Genomic DNA, 17,116 nt, shown 5'->3' on the forward strand with positions numbered 1-17,116 from the left:
TTAAAAATAAAAACCTTCCAGCAAAATAATACTTAATCCCACCAAATAATCAAATACGTCGTGATAGTAATGGGCATATTTTTCATATTCTGTATTTGCAAAGATTATTAACAGTTGCAGCCCTTATTTTCATGTAAAAGCTGAATTACTCACCAGATACCAATATTTTATTTTCCACTCTAAGCAAAACATCTCTTTATTTTTCAGGAGGCCTCATTCATACCTGGTATCAGTTTGTACGCTAAATTTTGACCAGTTTCATAAGTAGTCTTGCATGTCTACTGCTCATGAAATTTGGAAGAAAACAGAAAAATTTTAGTGGGAAAATAAACTCCTCCTTCTTCTTTCTTCTCCTGTCAGACAACCCCAAAGATACTACTCGTGTACCAGTCTACGTAAGAATTTTGGATGTTAATGACAATGCCCCACAGTTTGCTGTATTCTACGATACTTTTGTCTGTGAAAATGCAAGAGCTGGACAGGTATGCCTTTGATAAACACTTTCCACTATCCAGTTTTGCTATGGCACTCCACTGTAGAACATTCTTGCTTGTTGCTTGGGAGAAATCATGTCCAAAACAGCTTTTGAAATGTTAAAAATGAAAGCAAAGTACCTCTGTAGATGAGGCTTAGATTGAAATACTAATATATTACAACAGCATCAGTGCGTGAATTACTACTTTTCTTTACTTAATCCTGTACCACTGTTAAATGCCGACTAGATATGTCCAAGAGGCATGATCATAATTAGTTTTGCCATTATCTTCACAAAGTAAAATACTATATGTAGCTACTAAGAAGTTTGATCTATATTTTTCAATAACTCTCAAAGAGCAAAATTCAGATGTATTTCAATCCATGCTGATGGTGATTACAAACATCTATATCTGTCACAACGCTGGGTTTTTTTGCAGTTGTTAGGCTTATCTTTTATTATCGCACCAAAAACTTCTGAAAATACAAAACATACATTTTTTGAACTGGTAAGATAATAATATTTTGTTTTGCTTCTGACAGGCTACAGAACGTGTACTTCAATTTAAGTGAAATGACTGCAGTGCTTAATACCTAGTTCCTAATAGGCAGCTGCTTAATAGAACTGTTAAAAAACTGTTTTCCTCTTACAGCACAGATGTCCCAGAGCACAGTCAGCCAATAATAAATCCTTTAAAATGGTGGCAGTAGTACCTCAGTGCAATCATTTTAGCAGCTTTGATTAGAACGTGGGAGAAGTGTCGGCTTGTCTTAACTGCTTGAGTCCTACAGGTATAACATTCAGGTTGTATTACAAATGTTACATTCAGGTTGCCATTATTCTTTCTAAAGTAACAGCAGTTGGAAATTAGAACAGAGGATTAAAGGCCCAAATTTATAATGCATAAAATATCTAAAGGTACTGAGCAAGGGCATTTGTCTGCTATGAGAGTTGTAAGATAATTTAAGCTGTTGGATAAATAGATATCACTGGCTAATCATCTAGAATTTCTGACATTTGTAGTGTCATGTATAAATACTAAACTAACAACTTAATTACTTTCTATATGAGATATGGATTAAGAACTGGAAAAGTAGAACGCTGAATTTGCCTCTTCCAGTATCACAGAAATTTCCTGGGCTAAAAAAAACCTTGAAATGCATTAATCCATAAACCTTACTCTGTTTGAGGTTTTAGAATCTGCCCTGTCCAGGTTGCCAGCTATAGAGGATATAGGAAATGCTTAATAGAACAGTTATATTTACATGTAAACATATTTTGAAGAACTATATTCTTCTGAGCTAACTAGAATATTGAGGTCAATATAATTTAAAAATAAATATAAAAGTTATTTCTGCATTACACTGGTTTTCTGTTTACATTCAGAAAAGGCTGTCAGTTTAAAACTTGAAAAAACACGCACTAATCATTTATGACTAATGAGAAGCTAAATAAGTGCATGTATATGTTTATTAAATTGTTATAGAGCTCAGTAGTATATCATTTATTAGAAAAAAAGTACCAAATTTACTAAAAGGGCTATAGTTACAAGCATTTAAAAAAAAATCTGAGTTTCAAATGATTGGTTAAAGAAAACAATTCACAGGAAGAGAAAAAAATGCAGCACAGGATAACATGAATAATTTATTTGACTGTAATTATATTCCTCTTGCTTAATGGTAGATCATAAATAAGACTTGTTATTTTGGAATTTAGCCTGTCCTGAGGGATTTAATCTAATCAATTCATACTAAACATGGTTCTCTAAGTTTGGTTCCTCCCACATTTATGCTATTTTGCTTTCCTTTCAGGTTTTCATAATTACGTTTGATCCATGATCAAATTTAAATCTTCCATTAGGTCACTGAAACTATTATGATACTTCATCAGTCATATATTTTGTGGTATTAATTTAAATATTTCCTATCTCCTACTGACAAACATTTTAATGAATGTTAGAATTTTCCTTTTTCTTTACTATCGCTTAAAATTTTCATTTCCTTAATTTATATAGAAGTATATATAATATATATACTTACATCTATAGAGACACACACTATATATGTGTGTGTGCATGTGTGCATACATATATATACACGTACACATACATGTATATATATAGCAAGAGAGAAAGGGAGAGCACTTCTATGAAATGTTATTTTTGGGGTCTGAGTGACTCCAAAAGCCTGGGATTGTTCTCCTGCTTGCTATTACTGTTGATGTCAGACTGTACCATGGTCTTCCAAACAATGGGAATCCCTGTTCCAAAAAGCTCAAGCTACAAACAAGCAGCAGCTATGGCAGCATGCCATTTAGATGGTTGCTATTCTTTTGACCCCCAAAAATGAGGACAGTCTTGGTGTGACAGCACAAAGGGAACACAGGCATCCATATGGGCTATAGAAGCTTGGCTCAGTAGGAGTTGAGGGGAAGAGAGGAGTAAAATGCTCGGACGGTTGCAGTCCTGTACACAAAGAAGTTCAGCTGTCCTCCACTCCCAGGTGGGAAGAGCTAAGAGCTGGGCATCTGGGCAGATGGACTGCCACTGGTTTTGTCAGCTCCCAGCTGCCACACGCCTGGCAGCTCAGCAGGAGCCTCCAAAGGTCCTCTAATGTAAAAGACAAGAATCAGTGTAGAAAGTAGAAGTCACTCTTACTTTAGAGAGATTTTACATGGAAGCTGAGTGTATTTTTTCCACACATTCACTTTCCCTACAGTAAGGGTCAGAAGAGGGGTCCTTCTTCTCCCTTTGTAAATGACCCGCCAAAAGAAAAGAAGGCATGAGCTGACCTTGGACAGCAGCCAGGTACCCACCCAGCCACTCCATCCCTCAACAGGACAGGGGCAGAAAATAAAATGAAAAATAAAATTGGCTGAGATAAAGACAGGGAAATCACTTAACAATTACAATCGCTGACAAAACAGGCTCAAATTGGGGAAAAATGATTTAATTTACAGCCAGTTAAAAATAGGGTAGGATAGTGAGAAACAAAGACAAAAGAACTAAACCACCTTCCCTTCTTTCCCCCCTTATTCCCAGGCTCGCCTTGACACCTTCATTCCAACAACTTGATCTCCTTCCCCTCCCCGAGGGGCGCAGGTGGCTGTGGCCAGCCCCCAGCAGCCCCCCTCTGCCGCTCCTTCCTCCTCACCCTTCCCCCTGCTCCAGCCCGGGGCCTTCCCAGGGGCTGCAGGGAAACACCCGCCCGGCCGGGGTCCCTCCCGGGGCCGCCGGGGAATCTGTGCCGGGGCGCCGGGAGCGCCTCCTCCCCTCCCGCCGCTCTCCTCCCCTCGGGGCTCCCGGGGCTCCTTCTCACCCCCTTTCCCTCAGCCCTGGCTGCCGGGCAGCCCTTTGCCCTCCGTCCCTGCCTCCCTCCGTGCCCCGGCTGTGCCTGCCCGGGGCTGAGGGGCTCAGCCGGGCCCTGCGGTGGCGCCCTCGGAGCCGGCTGGAACCGGCTGTGTCCGGCGCGGGGCCGCCCCGGCTGCCCCCATCGGCGGCGGCGGCTGCTGCCGGCACCGGGGCACCTGCAGCTGTCGCAAGCACGTTGTGATGTTTAAATGAGAAACTGTTTGGTTTTCTTTTATCTCCCTTTGGCCATTCATCATCTTCTCCTGCTTTGGTGTTTGTAATATATATACATGTGTGTCTGGGGGGTTATATACATAAAACTTAAAAATATTGAATAACAAACACATACCAAATCACATACTTTCAAAGGTCATGCCCTTTCTCTGAAGAACTACCTGCCTGAGCCAGAGGTAGGAACTAAGTAAACAGCATGGTTCCCTGCACCTTTCAAAGCCTCAAAAGTAACGAGAAAAGTTGCTTTTTCATCTGTTTGGGTCTCCAAGCATGCTTGTTAAAATCTTGTTCTTACTCGTCTTCATTTACAAAATCTACACATGGCCACTCCCTTTTCACATGTCCCAATGTTATATAAATCAGTCTAACTCATCATGGATTCTCTTTCAATGACATTTTAAAATGTGAATGAATGATTCTTATTTTCTTTTTTGTATATCTTAATTCAGCATAGATTGTATAAACACACTAGGTTTCTTGAACCAATTATTTTTATGTTGCTCCTCTTCTTAGCAACTCATTTGACCCATATACAAAAATTTATCAAGGATATTTTTCCCACCATAACCTTGCTGATACATGGCTTTTGGTATCTTTATAATTCCAGCAATTTCCTTATTATATTCACCAGGTGTCTTTCTAATCATTATTCCTTTTATTGAAAAAATAACTAAAATATGTATCTATTGAAAAACCAAATTCCTGGCTGTTTCATTTTTATAGGAATTCAGATTCTCCTCCCTTTTTTTAGAGTTTTTTTGTAGAACTTTCTTTTATCCTTTGATCCTGAAGTGTTATTTTAGCTTTGGTTTTTGCATCTCCCTCATTTCTATTGTCATACTACAATTTGTGGTCAATTTACTTGCATTTTTTTTTCTTTTACTTTTCTGTCTCTTTAGTCTGACTTTAGTTCCTTCAGTATATTTCCATAGGTCTTATATTTTCCAGTAGTTTTACAGTATCTGAATTCTCTTCTTCCTTTAATTTTTTTCAAGAACTCTCAAAGTTTCACTTCATTTTACTCTGGTAAGAGAAAGTTTTTGTAAAGCAAATCAATATAGGGTTTCTAAATAGTTGTGGGTTTTTTTCTTAACAGCAAATTATATTTTCTGTTCTTTGCACAGAATTTAAAAGCAAATATATTGTGTGTTTCAGAAAAAAATAAACATTTCCTTAAACAGTGGGTAGAACTCATGCTCAAAGAGGACCTACCAAGCACTAAGGTGAATAGTGTTGGAATAAGCAGCCTACGCAGCAAACTCGTTTCCACTGTTTTATCAGTTTTTACTGGCTAACAATCCTCTTTGTCTACTTTTGGGCCCTTACTTTCCTGGCTGTTTTCAGACAGAGTAACATCCTTGGCTTCCCTGCAACTGTTAGTGTTCTGTGACATTGCTAGCAAGGAGAAGCAACTTACTGTGGATGTAAATGGTGTATCCCATGGTTGATTGGTCTAAGGGGAAAATACCATCCCTTAGATGATTAGTACTGTTTTGTGTCAGTGCATTACCATATAGATACTTTAACTATAAAGACTATGGAGAATAATTTTATTACAATTCCAGGGAAACAGAAGACTTCCCAGATTTCCATTTTTGGAATAATATTGATAACTGCTAAACTTCTTCAGACAAATAACTATTTCCTGGTAGACTGTCACATTCTTTCTAGAAGTCTAGTTAAATCAGTTTCTCATGGAAAGGAAGGGGGATGGTAGAAGTTAATGATATTTACTTCCTCCTTCAAAGGGTCCCTTATAACAGGATTTATAAACAGGATTTCCTAATGAGGCTTAAGTACTTCTTTCCTAGATAGTTACTGCTGCTTGTTTAATTACATTTTTTTAAAATATAGTACAAAACAGTATCGAGATATTTAAGAAAATGAGGACTAAAACCTGTAATGATTTATTATTGTTCAGTTTTACTACAAAATAAAAAAAATGTATATTAACAGTAGCAGGTTATCTGAAATACCTATTGTCTATATCTACAGTATAACACTGTGGGGTAGATGACCTATAAGGCAGTTTACTCTGTGATTTCAATTCCTCCGAGTTGCAGGTTTATATTTGAAAGCCACCGAGAAGGGGAAAAGGCTGCTAATGTACATGTTGATTACAAATAAATAGGTGTACCGAATAAGAAATGTTTCTTTTATCTTCAAGTGGATTTGTATATATTTAAGAGACTCTAAGTAGTTACCCTGCCATCAGTTACATCCCAGAGGTTCAGAGTCAAGCAAGCAATGGCTAAAAACTAGTATACTGAAGGCTTTATCCATCCCTGAAGCTTCAAAAACGAGTCCAGGTTTGGTAAAACATGGATAGTATTGCAAGTGGCTGCCTAGCAACTGTGTGAAAGGGAAAGTTCGTGCAAAACAGCTCTCATGGTTAGTTACAATCTTAATTACTCCTATCAGTTCTGTGCCCACAAACAAGTGGATAATAACCAGATAAAAAATGTAGAGTCACTGGATTTACTTGTCATACTGTGGTACAGTCTGCTTAAAGTGATTAGATTTGTGAAAATAATTAAAAATTTGAGTGAACAAAGACCCACTTTCATGAGATCAATAAAAAAAGAAAAAGAAAAAAGGAATGCAGCTGAGAGGGATTCCAAACCTCAACCTACTCTCAAACAGAAGTTGTGATAACCCTTTTTGCTCAAGTCAACAATCAGCAGGACAAATATGTCCTATGTCCTATTTAGGACATCCAAACCTGTGATACTGCTATAATTTTCTGCAAAAGAGATGGAGTAGGCAAGCAAAGAAATCACCAAAACAACCTATGTCATTGTCTATGACCTACAGCTGTACTTTTATTGCTTCCCAGAAATGCAGGAGGAATCTGCTTTCCCCCTTCCTCATTTGTATGTTGTGTCCATGTGTCGTCTGAAGCTTGCTTCATGTACAGGCCTTGAAAGAGCACAAAGGGTCGTGCAGTGCTTCAAAAAGTTAACAGGAAGATGCTGCTCCCTCCGAAGACCAAAGGCCAACTCTAAACAAACGTCATCTACCCTGAACATCCAATCTGGTGAATAGCATGTTCCTTGTGGTGACATACAGGAGGAACTTGAGAACACTAGTGATACTGCAAAGAGAACTTTCCAGGCTCTCACAGGAGATGATGAATACTTGCTCTACTGTAATGTGAGCATGACCTCATTTGAAAAGGAGATAGTAATGCACTTCCTATGTGAATTTCTAGTAATATCCTCATTTAAAAAATAAAGAAAAAATTTAAAAGTTGAGGTTCTAATTCAGAATAGCAAAACAAATCATGCTTTTGTTTGCGATGTATTTTACAATTTAATTTAGAGGTGCTGTAAGTTTCACTAAGACCATCCTTAAAACTTTGTCTTTTAAAGAAACGTAGCAGCAAGTAACTTGAAACTGCATAATATTTAGTCAGCCAAATGTTTGCTCACAATTTTTAATTATCCTTACATTTTAATATTGAAATGATGCTTGCAAGAAAAAAAAAAAAACCCAGACAAGGGAGTTTCTTGTCCTTAATATAAGCAAAATAGCTGAATTTGCTTGCAAAATATATCAAAAGGCTAAACATGATCAGTATTTGAACAGCAAAGTTCCCAGAGAACTACAATTGCCACAACACCCAGCTTGCTACAGCCTCCCTTCTACAATTACCCAAAAGGAGGTTGTAGAGAGGTGGCTGTCAGTCTCTGCTTAGGGACATGGTTAAGTGGTGGACTTGGCACTGTTAGGTTAATGGTTGGACTCGATGATCTTAAAGGTCTTTTCCAACTTAAATTATTCTATGATTGTATGACTCTAACACATGATGAATGGGGGAATTAATAGGAGATATTTTCTTGCTGTTTGTTGTTATGCTAAGGGACACTGGTTGGCAGTGCTCTAGTAGGTGAACCTGAAAACCAGAAAAGATTTTAGGCTAGGAAAAATTCTACATTCTCCTTTTAAGCTACAGGTATAGACACTGAGAAGTGGAGAAGCTGATTTGTATTAACACCAACAACTGACTGCATTCATGATCTCTGCTTGTGAAGTAAAATGGACTAGTGTTTTCTTGACTTAATTTTGCAAAAATATCTAAAGGCTTATTTGCTAACTGCTCACTAAATAATTTAAAAGTTCATTCTTTAAAAAAACAAATAATATTCTATGCTTATATTATCTGGTTTGTTAATATAGTAAGTTATTGGAAGTTTATGTGAGAAAACAAATATAGAGAAAGACAAAACTCCAGTTGAAAAAGCAAGCAAGCTGCTGTATTAAAAGAAATCCAATCCTTGTCTCATGAAGAAACTTGTTGCTGTATTCTGGATGGACAAGAGAGAAGTTGGGAGTTAATCATGCATTTATTAAGGCAAACAGGAGTACATTGCAGCTGTTGATGTTAAAGATGATTAGTCCTGACAAAAGCTGTGATATGAAGAGAAATGGCTGTATCTGGAAGAACTGAAAGACAAAAACCAAACAGGATTTAACAAGTATGCCACAAGGAAGGAGTAGTGTCAAAAATTAGATGTAATTCTATGCTTGAAAAAAACACTGCAATTTAAAATTATGGATCAGAAATGAAGAATAAAAACGACCTAGGCTAAAGATTAACCTATTTTTGGAAGTTAAACTAAAGAACATAACTGAAAATTCTTGCATGCATGCACAAAAATTCAACCATAGGTACAGCTTGTATTGCTATAGTATAAAAACCTACTCTGAAATAAAGCAATAAAGATGTCAAAAACTGTGTTTTGTTGGGGACATAACATTTTGCCACCTTTATGTATAGAAACTTCAGTGAAAAAAAGCCACACATTCATTAACCTGACAGGTAAACAAATGTTGATAAAGGGCTTGCCATACTTGCCCCAAAAGTACGCAAACCTATTTGTAGGCATTACAGAAAGAACTGAATCCAAGTATTGAACTGACCTGATGCAGCTTTCTCTGAGAATTGTAACACCAGATTGTGATCCCACTCTGAGGTGATGCATCTGTAGAGTATGCTACAATATTTTGCAAGTGTTGAAAAATATATATATATAAACACCTAACTGGTGTTTTTCATCCTAGGAATCTTATTGGTGTATGCTGCTTTAGTAATAACTAGAAAAATCTTGGTTTAGAAACAAATGTTATTATTCTGGAATTTAATTTGAAACTTTAACTTCCCTATCAGAAACATCTATTTGATATAATACCAGTTTTATCACAAAAATATAAATTATCCTCTGAATTCCTGTCTTAGGTGTTGATTTGAATTTAAAATGGCATTCAGAGATGAAGAATACCAATGACCTAAACTAAAGAAAAAGCTATTTTTGGCAAATTTAGTCCTTTTTGTAGTTACTTAAAAAAAAAAAAAAGGTCAAATGGCCATATCACACATGTACATGTACCATGGCATGAAACACGTACAGATGCTTTTGTGTGAAAAACTTATATGATACACTTGTTTAACATTTGTTCAGTTAATATGTTCTACAGATTAAGTAGTAAATCAGTATGCGTATAGTTTGAACAGGAAATTGTCTAGTCGTCTTCTAGTCTACTAAAGTAATCAGACAGCTGTGTCAAAAACTTAGGTGCATTTGGTGTTTTTTTGTTGTTTGTTTGCTTGCTTTTTTCCTGCAGCTTATTCAAACCATAAGTGCAGTAGACAAAGATGACCCTCTTGGTGGACAAAAATTTTTCTTCAGTTTAGCTGCTGTTAACCCTAACTTCACTGTTCAGGATAATGAAGGTAAAATTCATGCCTGTTCCAGGGAAGGAGTTTTATCATTGCTGTCTGGCGTACATTCCTGAAATATATTTGCTTTCAATATCTATCAATATGTAGAGAAGCCATTAGGTGGCTGCTGGCAAGAATAAAAATTTTACCTTATGTTTGTTGTTTAGGACTTCTGCATTTTCATTTGTGTAAGGGAGGCAAAAATGGGATAAAACAAATAAAGAAAATCAGCAAAAGTGTTGGTTTGGGGAGAGTAGCTAGATGGAATGCTTGACTGAAGGAGAAGAATAAGGTTTAAAAAATGGCTTCAGCTGACAAGTTCAGATTTTTCACTTTAGCCTTCTGTCATATATTTCTGACTCCCCTGGTCTCCTGTTTTGCTTCTTTCTGACCATTAATGAAAGTAATGGCTTTGAGTGCATAACCACTTTGGCTTTAATTTTGGTTCCTCCTCAGTCTTGCTTTATCAGAGAAAATTTTTAGAAGGTTCTCTTGGGGAAGAGGGATTATGCACCCATTTTGGCCTTTGTTATCACTATGACTAACTGAGAGGGCTCTAGATTACAGAAGAAATAAATGAGGGGGAACATGGTACCAGCCTTCAAATGTGTTAAAGGCATAAAGGCAATGAGAATAATCCTCTTTCCCTGATGAAGATTTCAGGAAGTAATAGGCTGCAAACAACATGAGGAATTTTATGTTCGATAGAGAAAAAAATTCTTACAATAGGGAAAGTGAAGAATTGAAATAAAATTGTTTGACTATCTCATAATATCTCCAGCCACAGAGGTATTTAAAGATCCATCAGACACATAGTTTTTGATGTCAAGTGAAAAAAAGTAGCATACAAATACCCACAACCAATGAAGGGATGTAATCAAGGAAAACTTGATGTTTCACATCATAGAGGCTATGAAAAAAAGATATCATTTAGTATTTTAAACAAAGATTATATCCTGGTGACTAGGCTCTGAGTGTAAAAAGGGATAGATCTTGTTATTCCTTTTCTATATGTAATTATTTTCTTTCTTTTTTTTCATATGGCTTATTATAATTCAGCCTGAAGTTGGCTGGCAAGATAGCTAATCACCTACCTCAAGAAATCCACAAATATGATGAAAATCAAAGTTTCCTTCCAAAAGAGACTAAATCTGTACTTTCTTTCTTTTGGACTAAAAAGTGAGCAACTCTAGTGTTGCCTCACACTCTAGTGTTGTCGCCCTAATAGAAGAAATAGTCCCTCCATGTTATCTATTCCTTTCCTTCCTCTTCTTCCCTCTGGCCACTCAGTGAACAGCTTTCGATGCACCCAGCTAAGATTTGTCTGCTACAAATACAGTTTAGTAAATTCACTTCTCAAGACTGTGCAGGAATACCTACGGTCTTTCACATTTTTTTAATTCCCAAGACAATTTTTTCCCCAAAAATCTACTCTGTGTGCTGGGTACATAATTCATTGTTCTACAGTATGTTGAAAGTGTTTTGGTGTGGAAAATCTGAAACTGAGTTTACAGATAGCATTCCCATGGGTGTTGTAACAGAAGATCCATAGAAAGAATCTTTCAAAACATTGTGCTTGTTGAACAGCATGAAGTGGAAGGTTATTTTTTCTCAGTTGGCCACTTCATTTCAGGGCTTCAGCCCTGATCTGGAACTGTGTCATGCACTGCATGCATTAATCTATAAAACGTTTTAAGCTTTAAGAAATCCTCTTTTTAAATCACTTTCGAAGGTGCTGCAAAGGCACAGAGGAACAGGGCAGATGTACATAAAAAATTATAAATAGCTTTCTGATCAGATGGAAATATCATTAGGAAAAGAGAGATATCACTATGATATCAGGAACAGTTTTCAAATGCTACCAGTGATGTAAGAGATGATGTTTTGCATGTACTATAAATTATACACTTTTTATATTCATATTATACAACAGTGTATTTTAATCAATCTAGATAACACTGCCAGAATTTTGACAAGAAGGAATGGCTTTAATCGACATGAAATAAGTACTTACCTTCTACCAGTGGTGATATCAGACAATGACTACCCGATCCAGAGCAGCACTGGCACGCTGACCATTCGAGTGTGCGCCTGTGACAGCCGGGGGAACATGCAGTCCTGCAATGCTGAGGCCTTGCTCCTCCCTGCTGGCCTCAGCACAGGGGCACTGGTTGCCATTCTCCTCTGCATCATTATCCTGCTAGGTAAGAAAAAGAAATACATCTTTCCTGCCATGAACAAATGCTTCAGGCCTGACTCATTCTACAAAACTATGCAGATTGGTAAAATTAATGATAATGGATTTAGCAAGAAGAATTTAACTGCAACGTAAAAAGAAAAAAAGGCAAAACCTGTTTGTCTGGGAACTGGACATTGTAAATAAGAATTCAAGTCTCAGGCCATCAAAACTATCAGTGTGCATCCAGAAGCTCATTTCTGTTCTTTTGTTAAGTTGTCCAATAAAGAAGATCAGAGAGGAGGAATAGCATAATCAAAAATGACTTTCATGCCTTTAATTTTAATTATTTTTTTTAGGGAATGTATCTTTTTTATTTAACTAACTATCTAAAGTCAACGTGCAGTATATATTTCACACAGAATATGCCAGTAAATAGTATTTTTACTGTTTTAAAGCACTGTCTATCCAGAGGTTTCTGTGCTGTAATAAATTAAAAACAAAAATGTAAATTATGTAAAATCTCCATTTTGAGGTTTCCAGAATATCATTTAATGACCTAAAATCCAACTCAGAATCAGTTTTTGGCAGTATACTTTGAGGTTAAAAAAGGGAAAAGATCTTCAGAATAGACCTGGATATTTTAAAACTGATTAAAGTTGCAGAAGGAACATGTAGACAAGCTCATGGGTCTGTGAAGCAGAGCGCATGTGTGTGCAAAATACAGACCTTACTGTGCTACCATAATACAGGTGGAGATGGTTATCAGACAGAAATCAATTGCTGAAATGTAGTTGAAATAAAGCTCTTCTACCTGGTGGGTCTGCTACTAAGAAATTGTTAAATAGAGGTATTTACCCATTCTTTGTGTCTCTCTCTAAGTTATAGTGGTGCTGTTTGCTGCTCTGAAGAGGCAGCGAAAGAAGGAGCCTTTGATCCTCTCTAAAGAGGATATCAGAGACAACATTGTGAGTTATAACGATGAAGGTGGTGGAGAGGAAGACACCCAAGCCTTTGATATTGGCACACTGAGGAATCCTGCAGCTATCGAAGATAAGAAGCTTCGACGAGACATTATCCCTGAAACGTTGTTTGTACCACGGAGGACTCCTTCAGCACCAGATAACACAGATGTCCGAGATTTCATTAACCAAAGGCTAAAAGAGCACGATACTGATCCTTCTGCACCGCCGTATGACTCACTTGCAACCTATGCCTATGAAGGAAATGATTCAATAGCTGAATCCTTGAGCTCCTTGGAGTCGGGTACGACTGAAGGAGACCAAAACTATGATTACCTCCGAGAATGGGGCCCTCGGTTTAATAAGCTAGCTGAAATGTATGGTGGAGGAGAAAGTGACAAAGACACTTCTTAACCTACAGTAGGCTACATTTTTGTTTCCTTTGAGCGGAAGTAATTTTACAGACACCTTCTGCACTCAACAGTATTTAACATTCAGGAAAATTTTCCTGCCACTCAGCACAATGGTTTCCTTTTAAAATTTGTTCTAAATTTGTCCATTAATGTCATTCATTCTTTCTAGTAGGATGCCACTTGGAATATATACAGCATTTTATTTAATCGCCTTCCAAGAGCCAAAGCTATGGAAATTCAGTGTTGTCCATTTTAGTAAGTAAAATAAAAAATATCTTACCTTCAGAAATTTGAACAGGCTGGTAATCCCTTAAGCAACCTCATGTACAAGCCGCTTCTGTTAGGTACATGTCCTATCCTTGCAAATGCAGCTTTTAAGATGGCAAAGAAGAAAAAATCCAGTATGTCCTGTTCTGTACATTAAAATTAAAACAAAATGTACACGTGGTGTTAATAAGTGTAATATGCAGCTGGTTTAAAAAAAAAAAGTTTGTGCAACTTCATTTCATCAAATTCTATCTGCCAATGTTTTATATTTATATTTTTGTATTTATTTTTAAGAAATAAACCAGTTTTTACAACTATGTTTATGCTTGCCTGCCTGTTCTGGCCATCAGTTCCAGGCTTGAAGAGACCATGAAATTTCTGCGACGACAGCATGGCCAACTGCTAGTACTTCTATGCTGCAGTATTCTCCATATGTTTAACACAGTCTGAAGTGTTTATGCTCACAGGGGATCAAATTATAGACCTATTCGCTTGCTTAAAAGTGCTGCTTCCTACAGTGGTCATGTTTAAGAGAAATTTTGTTTTATTTTTGAGCTGAACTAATGATATTCTATTCTAGAAAGATGAACTACTATTTTGTCTCAACATGAATTACCTTATTCTCGAAAAACATGCTGGTACAACTAATCCATCCAAACACATAAAAATAGTTTCAAAACGTGAGTTTATTTGTTCTATAGTTCTCCGGTTTGAATCATAATTGCATAATCAGAAATGATCTGTAACTGCAATGGATGAAGCATAAAAAGATGTTTATACAATCATTTTTAAGCACCATCCTTTTCGAAGACAAATCATTTGATGACAAACCACTGTGTGTTGTATTGCAACCATCTGAGAGTAACCTGATCTTTAAAGCTGTCAGGCTGAAGGCTGACAAAGTGTCAGTAAACCTAGCACACCCCCTACCCAATTTACCAAGTTTTCTGATCGCTTGGAAACGTCTAGTAAAAAGAAACCTGAGCAACTAGCAAACTGTAACAGAAATGGTACGTTAGCTATCACAAAACAAAGTAGGTATTGCAAGACATTTTAAGATCCCTCTTTTCTCTTTCAAACTTTAGATTGCACAAATCTATTTACTAAACAAGCACGTTGATTTTGAATCATCGCTGAGATGAAATCATTTCAGAGCAAAATCAGGATGTCATAGGGTCTGTATTTACTTATTTGTTGTGGAAGAAACACATCTGAAGGATAATCACTCCTCTGTCTCTCTTAAGTTCTTACTGGCATAAAATCAACAGATATTGAACATATATTAGTCCTTTGAAAAGTGCAATGCTGCATTCTTATTTGATCAGATATTTTTTCTCCTTAATGGAGCGATTAAACGCAATGAAGTTGAAAGCTGAATGCAGTGCCATTATGCATGCTATTTTGGTGCAATGGAAACCAAATTTTTATTGACTTGATATCAAGTTAAACTATTTAATCTATTAAGGAACTGTGAAGTTTATGGATTTTTCTTCATTTCACTCAATAATACTTTCATTAACTAAGGAATTTTCATATTCCTTAGTAGAAAATAATTCTTGGAATATTAAGAAACATCTTAGATAATCAGCATTGCGAAGCTTTGTAGAAGTCTTACAGGCCATACAGTTGATCTTCTTTATGATTACCTGGTGAAATGGACCTAATTTTTTGTTCCTTCCTAATCTCCATTCGTTCTTCAGCAGCATGTAATAGGATCAAACAAACAAACAAAATTCATTCATTAAATACATAAATAGCCAAAAGGCACTCTTCCAGTCCTGTTTTCTGTCTGCAGCAACATTAAGATCAGTGACACCCTACATATTTAACTCAGTATGTATTAGGACAGAAAATAAAATAGCCTGTAATACAGCTGGTTTTTACCTCTTTGTTAAAAACAAGATTTTGGTTAAACAGCTCTGGCCAACACTTTTACATATAACAGTAAGAATCTGTTTTGTTTCCAGAAAGAAAAACCAAACATACACAGATCCCTCACTCAAACATATCAGCAAATATCAGATATGACTCTATTATTTTGATTTGCATTACAGTATGTATTTCTGAATAATAACTATGTGGAAACATTTGTCTATCATTACTCACTACATTTAAGGAAATTATTTTATAATTGTTCAGCAGAATCTGAACCTAATGTTTAAAATTTAATCCTGTATGCATTATTAACTAAAATAGTAGTATACATTGTGGGAGTATATAAAAATATATCAACACTACTAAAATTATTATATAAATAACATAAATGAAAATTTGTTCTACCCTTTGCCATATCCTTGGAGTCTTATTTCCCAACACTTTTTATGAAAAGGAAAAGAAAAAATAAATTTCAGCACTATAGATGTTGCCGTGCAAATAGCATTTCACTGTACAAATATGTAGCATTTTACTGTACAAATACCTCAGCCTAGTGAAAGTGGGCATAGGAACATGCAGTCACCTGTGCAGACAAATCATAAAAAAGCATTCAGGAAGTCATAATTCATTGTCATATTTAATTTATTTTAGGAGCTGGATCATTTAAGCAACTGAGTCCAGTCCTTAATATTACGCATAGTCACAGAATATTCCACAATGTTCTCCGTACCCTTACATGCCACAGAAGAGTCATAACAGCTTAGACAGATGTAAGGCCATATAGTAAATATAAAAGCCATAAACATCAGATGTCATGGAAAGGCAGAAGAAAGGAATCAAAGGCAATAGCCCAAAGTCTTTCTTACACCCTTACAATAGTGAGGAACTGGAAAGTGAAACTCCCACACAATTCAAAGTGGTGAAAATGTAATATAGAACACCTGCTTCCCAAGTAGCGCCTGAGCCTAGCCATGTGAAATTGTATGAAACTTAACAAAATCTAACAACAGGTAGTAAACAAGACCCTGGTATTGTTTAGTCTGAATGAATTTTCTATACATTCTTATTACAAAAATATCACAGGACCACACAAAACAAAGAGAAAATACATTAATATTGCATTTCAGGAGGAACCTATAAATGATACACAAGACAGACCTTATGAATGTTTAAAAATTCTGAAACCTATCAAAAGTATTGCAGCCACTGGACTCTTAGGAAACAGCGAGTTCTTAGAGTCTGTTGCAAAAAATTTCTTTTTTTTCTTTTTTAGAAAGGGATTTTGTGAAAGGAGGTGTGTCCAGGTTCTCATGTTAAAAACAGCAACAAAAATGGTATCATTTCATAAGGCCTTCAGGGAAAAGGTTGACGGTAAGAACTGTCTAAGCAGACTAAAGAAAACGAGGGAATAAAACAAGCACCTAAATCAACAAAATTCTCACATTGTGCCTCATCAGGTCAGTATCCACCAGCTGCCAGCCCTGTATATGCAAATATTTTTCACTAATTCACTGTTACAAGGTGTCACATTTCCACCATTTGTCCTTCAACCACATATAATACTATTCCCAGGCCAAACTATTTATCAATTACATTACTGTCCGTCAAGAGCCTACCCGTTATTCCTCTCACTTATTGTGCAG

The 17,116-nt window shown here is 36.4% G+C and overlaps 1 protein-coding gene across 1 annotated transcript in view; it reads left to right on the top strand.

The window, feature by feature from the left end:
* The window catches only part of LOC142053108 (cadherin-10), a 114,752-nt gene extending 100,590 nt beyond the window's left edge, over positions 1-14,162 (top strand). The window contains exons 9-12 of the mRNA XM_075084227.1: positions 361-482; positions 9,684-9,792; positions 11,733-11,984; positions 12,839-14,162. Coding sequence (XP_074940328.1) covers positions 361-482; positions 9,684-9,792; positions 11,733-11,984; positions 12,839-13,332 — 977 coding nt within the window. The 3' untranslated portion in view covers positions 13,333-14,162. The remainder of the gene's footprint in view (positions 1-360; positions 483-9,683; positions 9,793-11,732; positions 11,985-12,838) is intronic.
* Positions 14,163-17,116: the final 2,954 nt, after the last annotated feature.

The sequence above is a fragment of the Phalacrocorax aristotelis genome, chromosome 2 (assembly GCF_949628215.1).
Source record: "Phalacrocorax aristotelis chromosome 2, bGulAri2.1, whole genome shotgun sequence".
Lineage (NCBI taxonomy): Eukaryota > Metazoa > Chordata > Aves > Suliformes > Phalacrocoracidae > Phalacrocorax > Phalacrocorax aristotelis.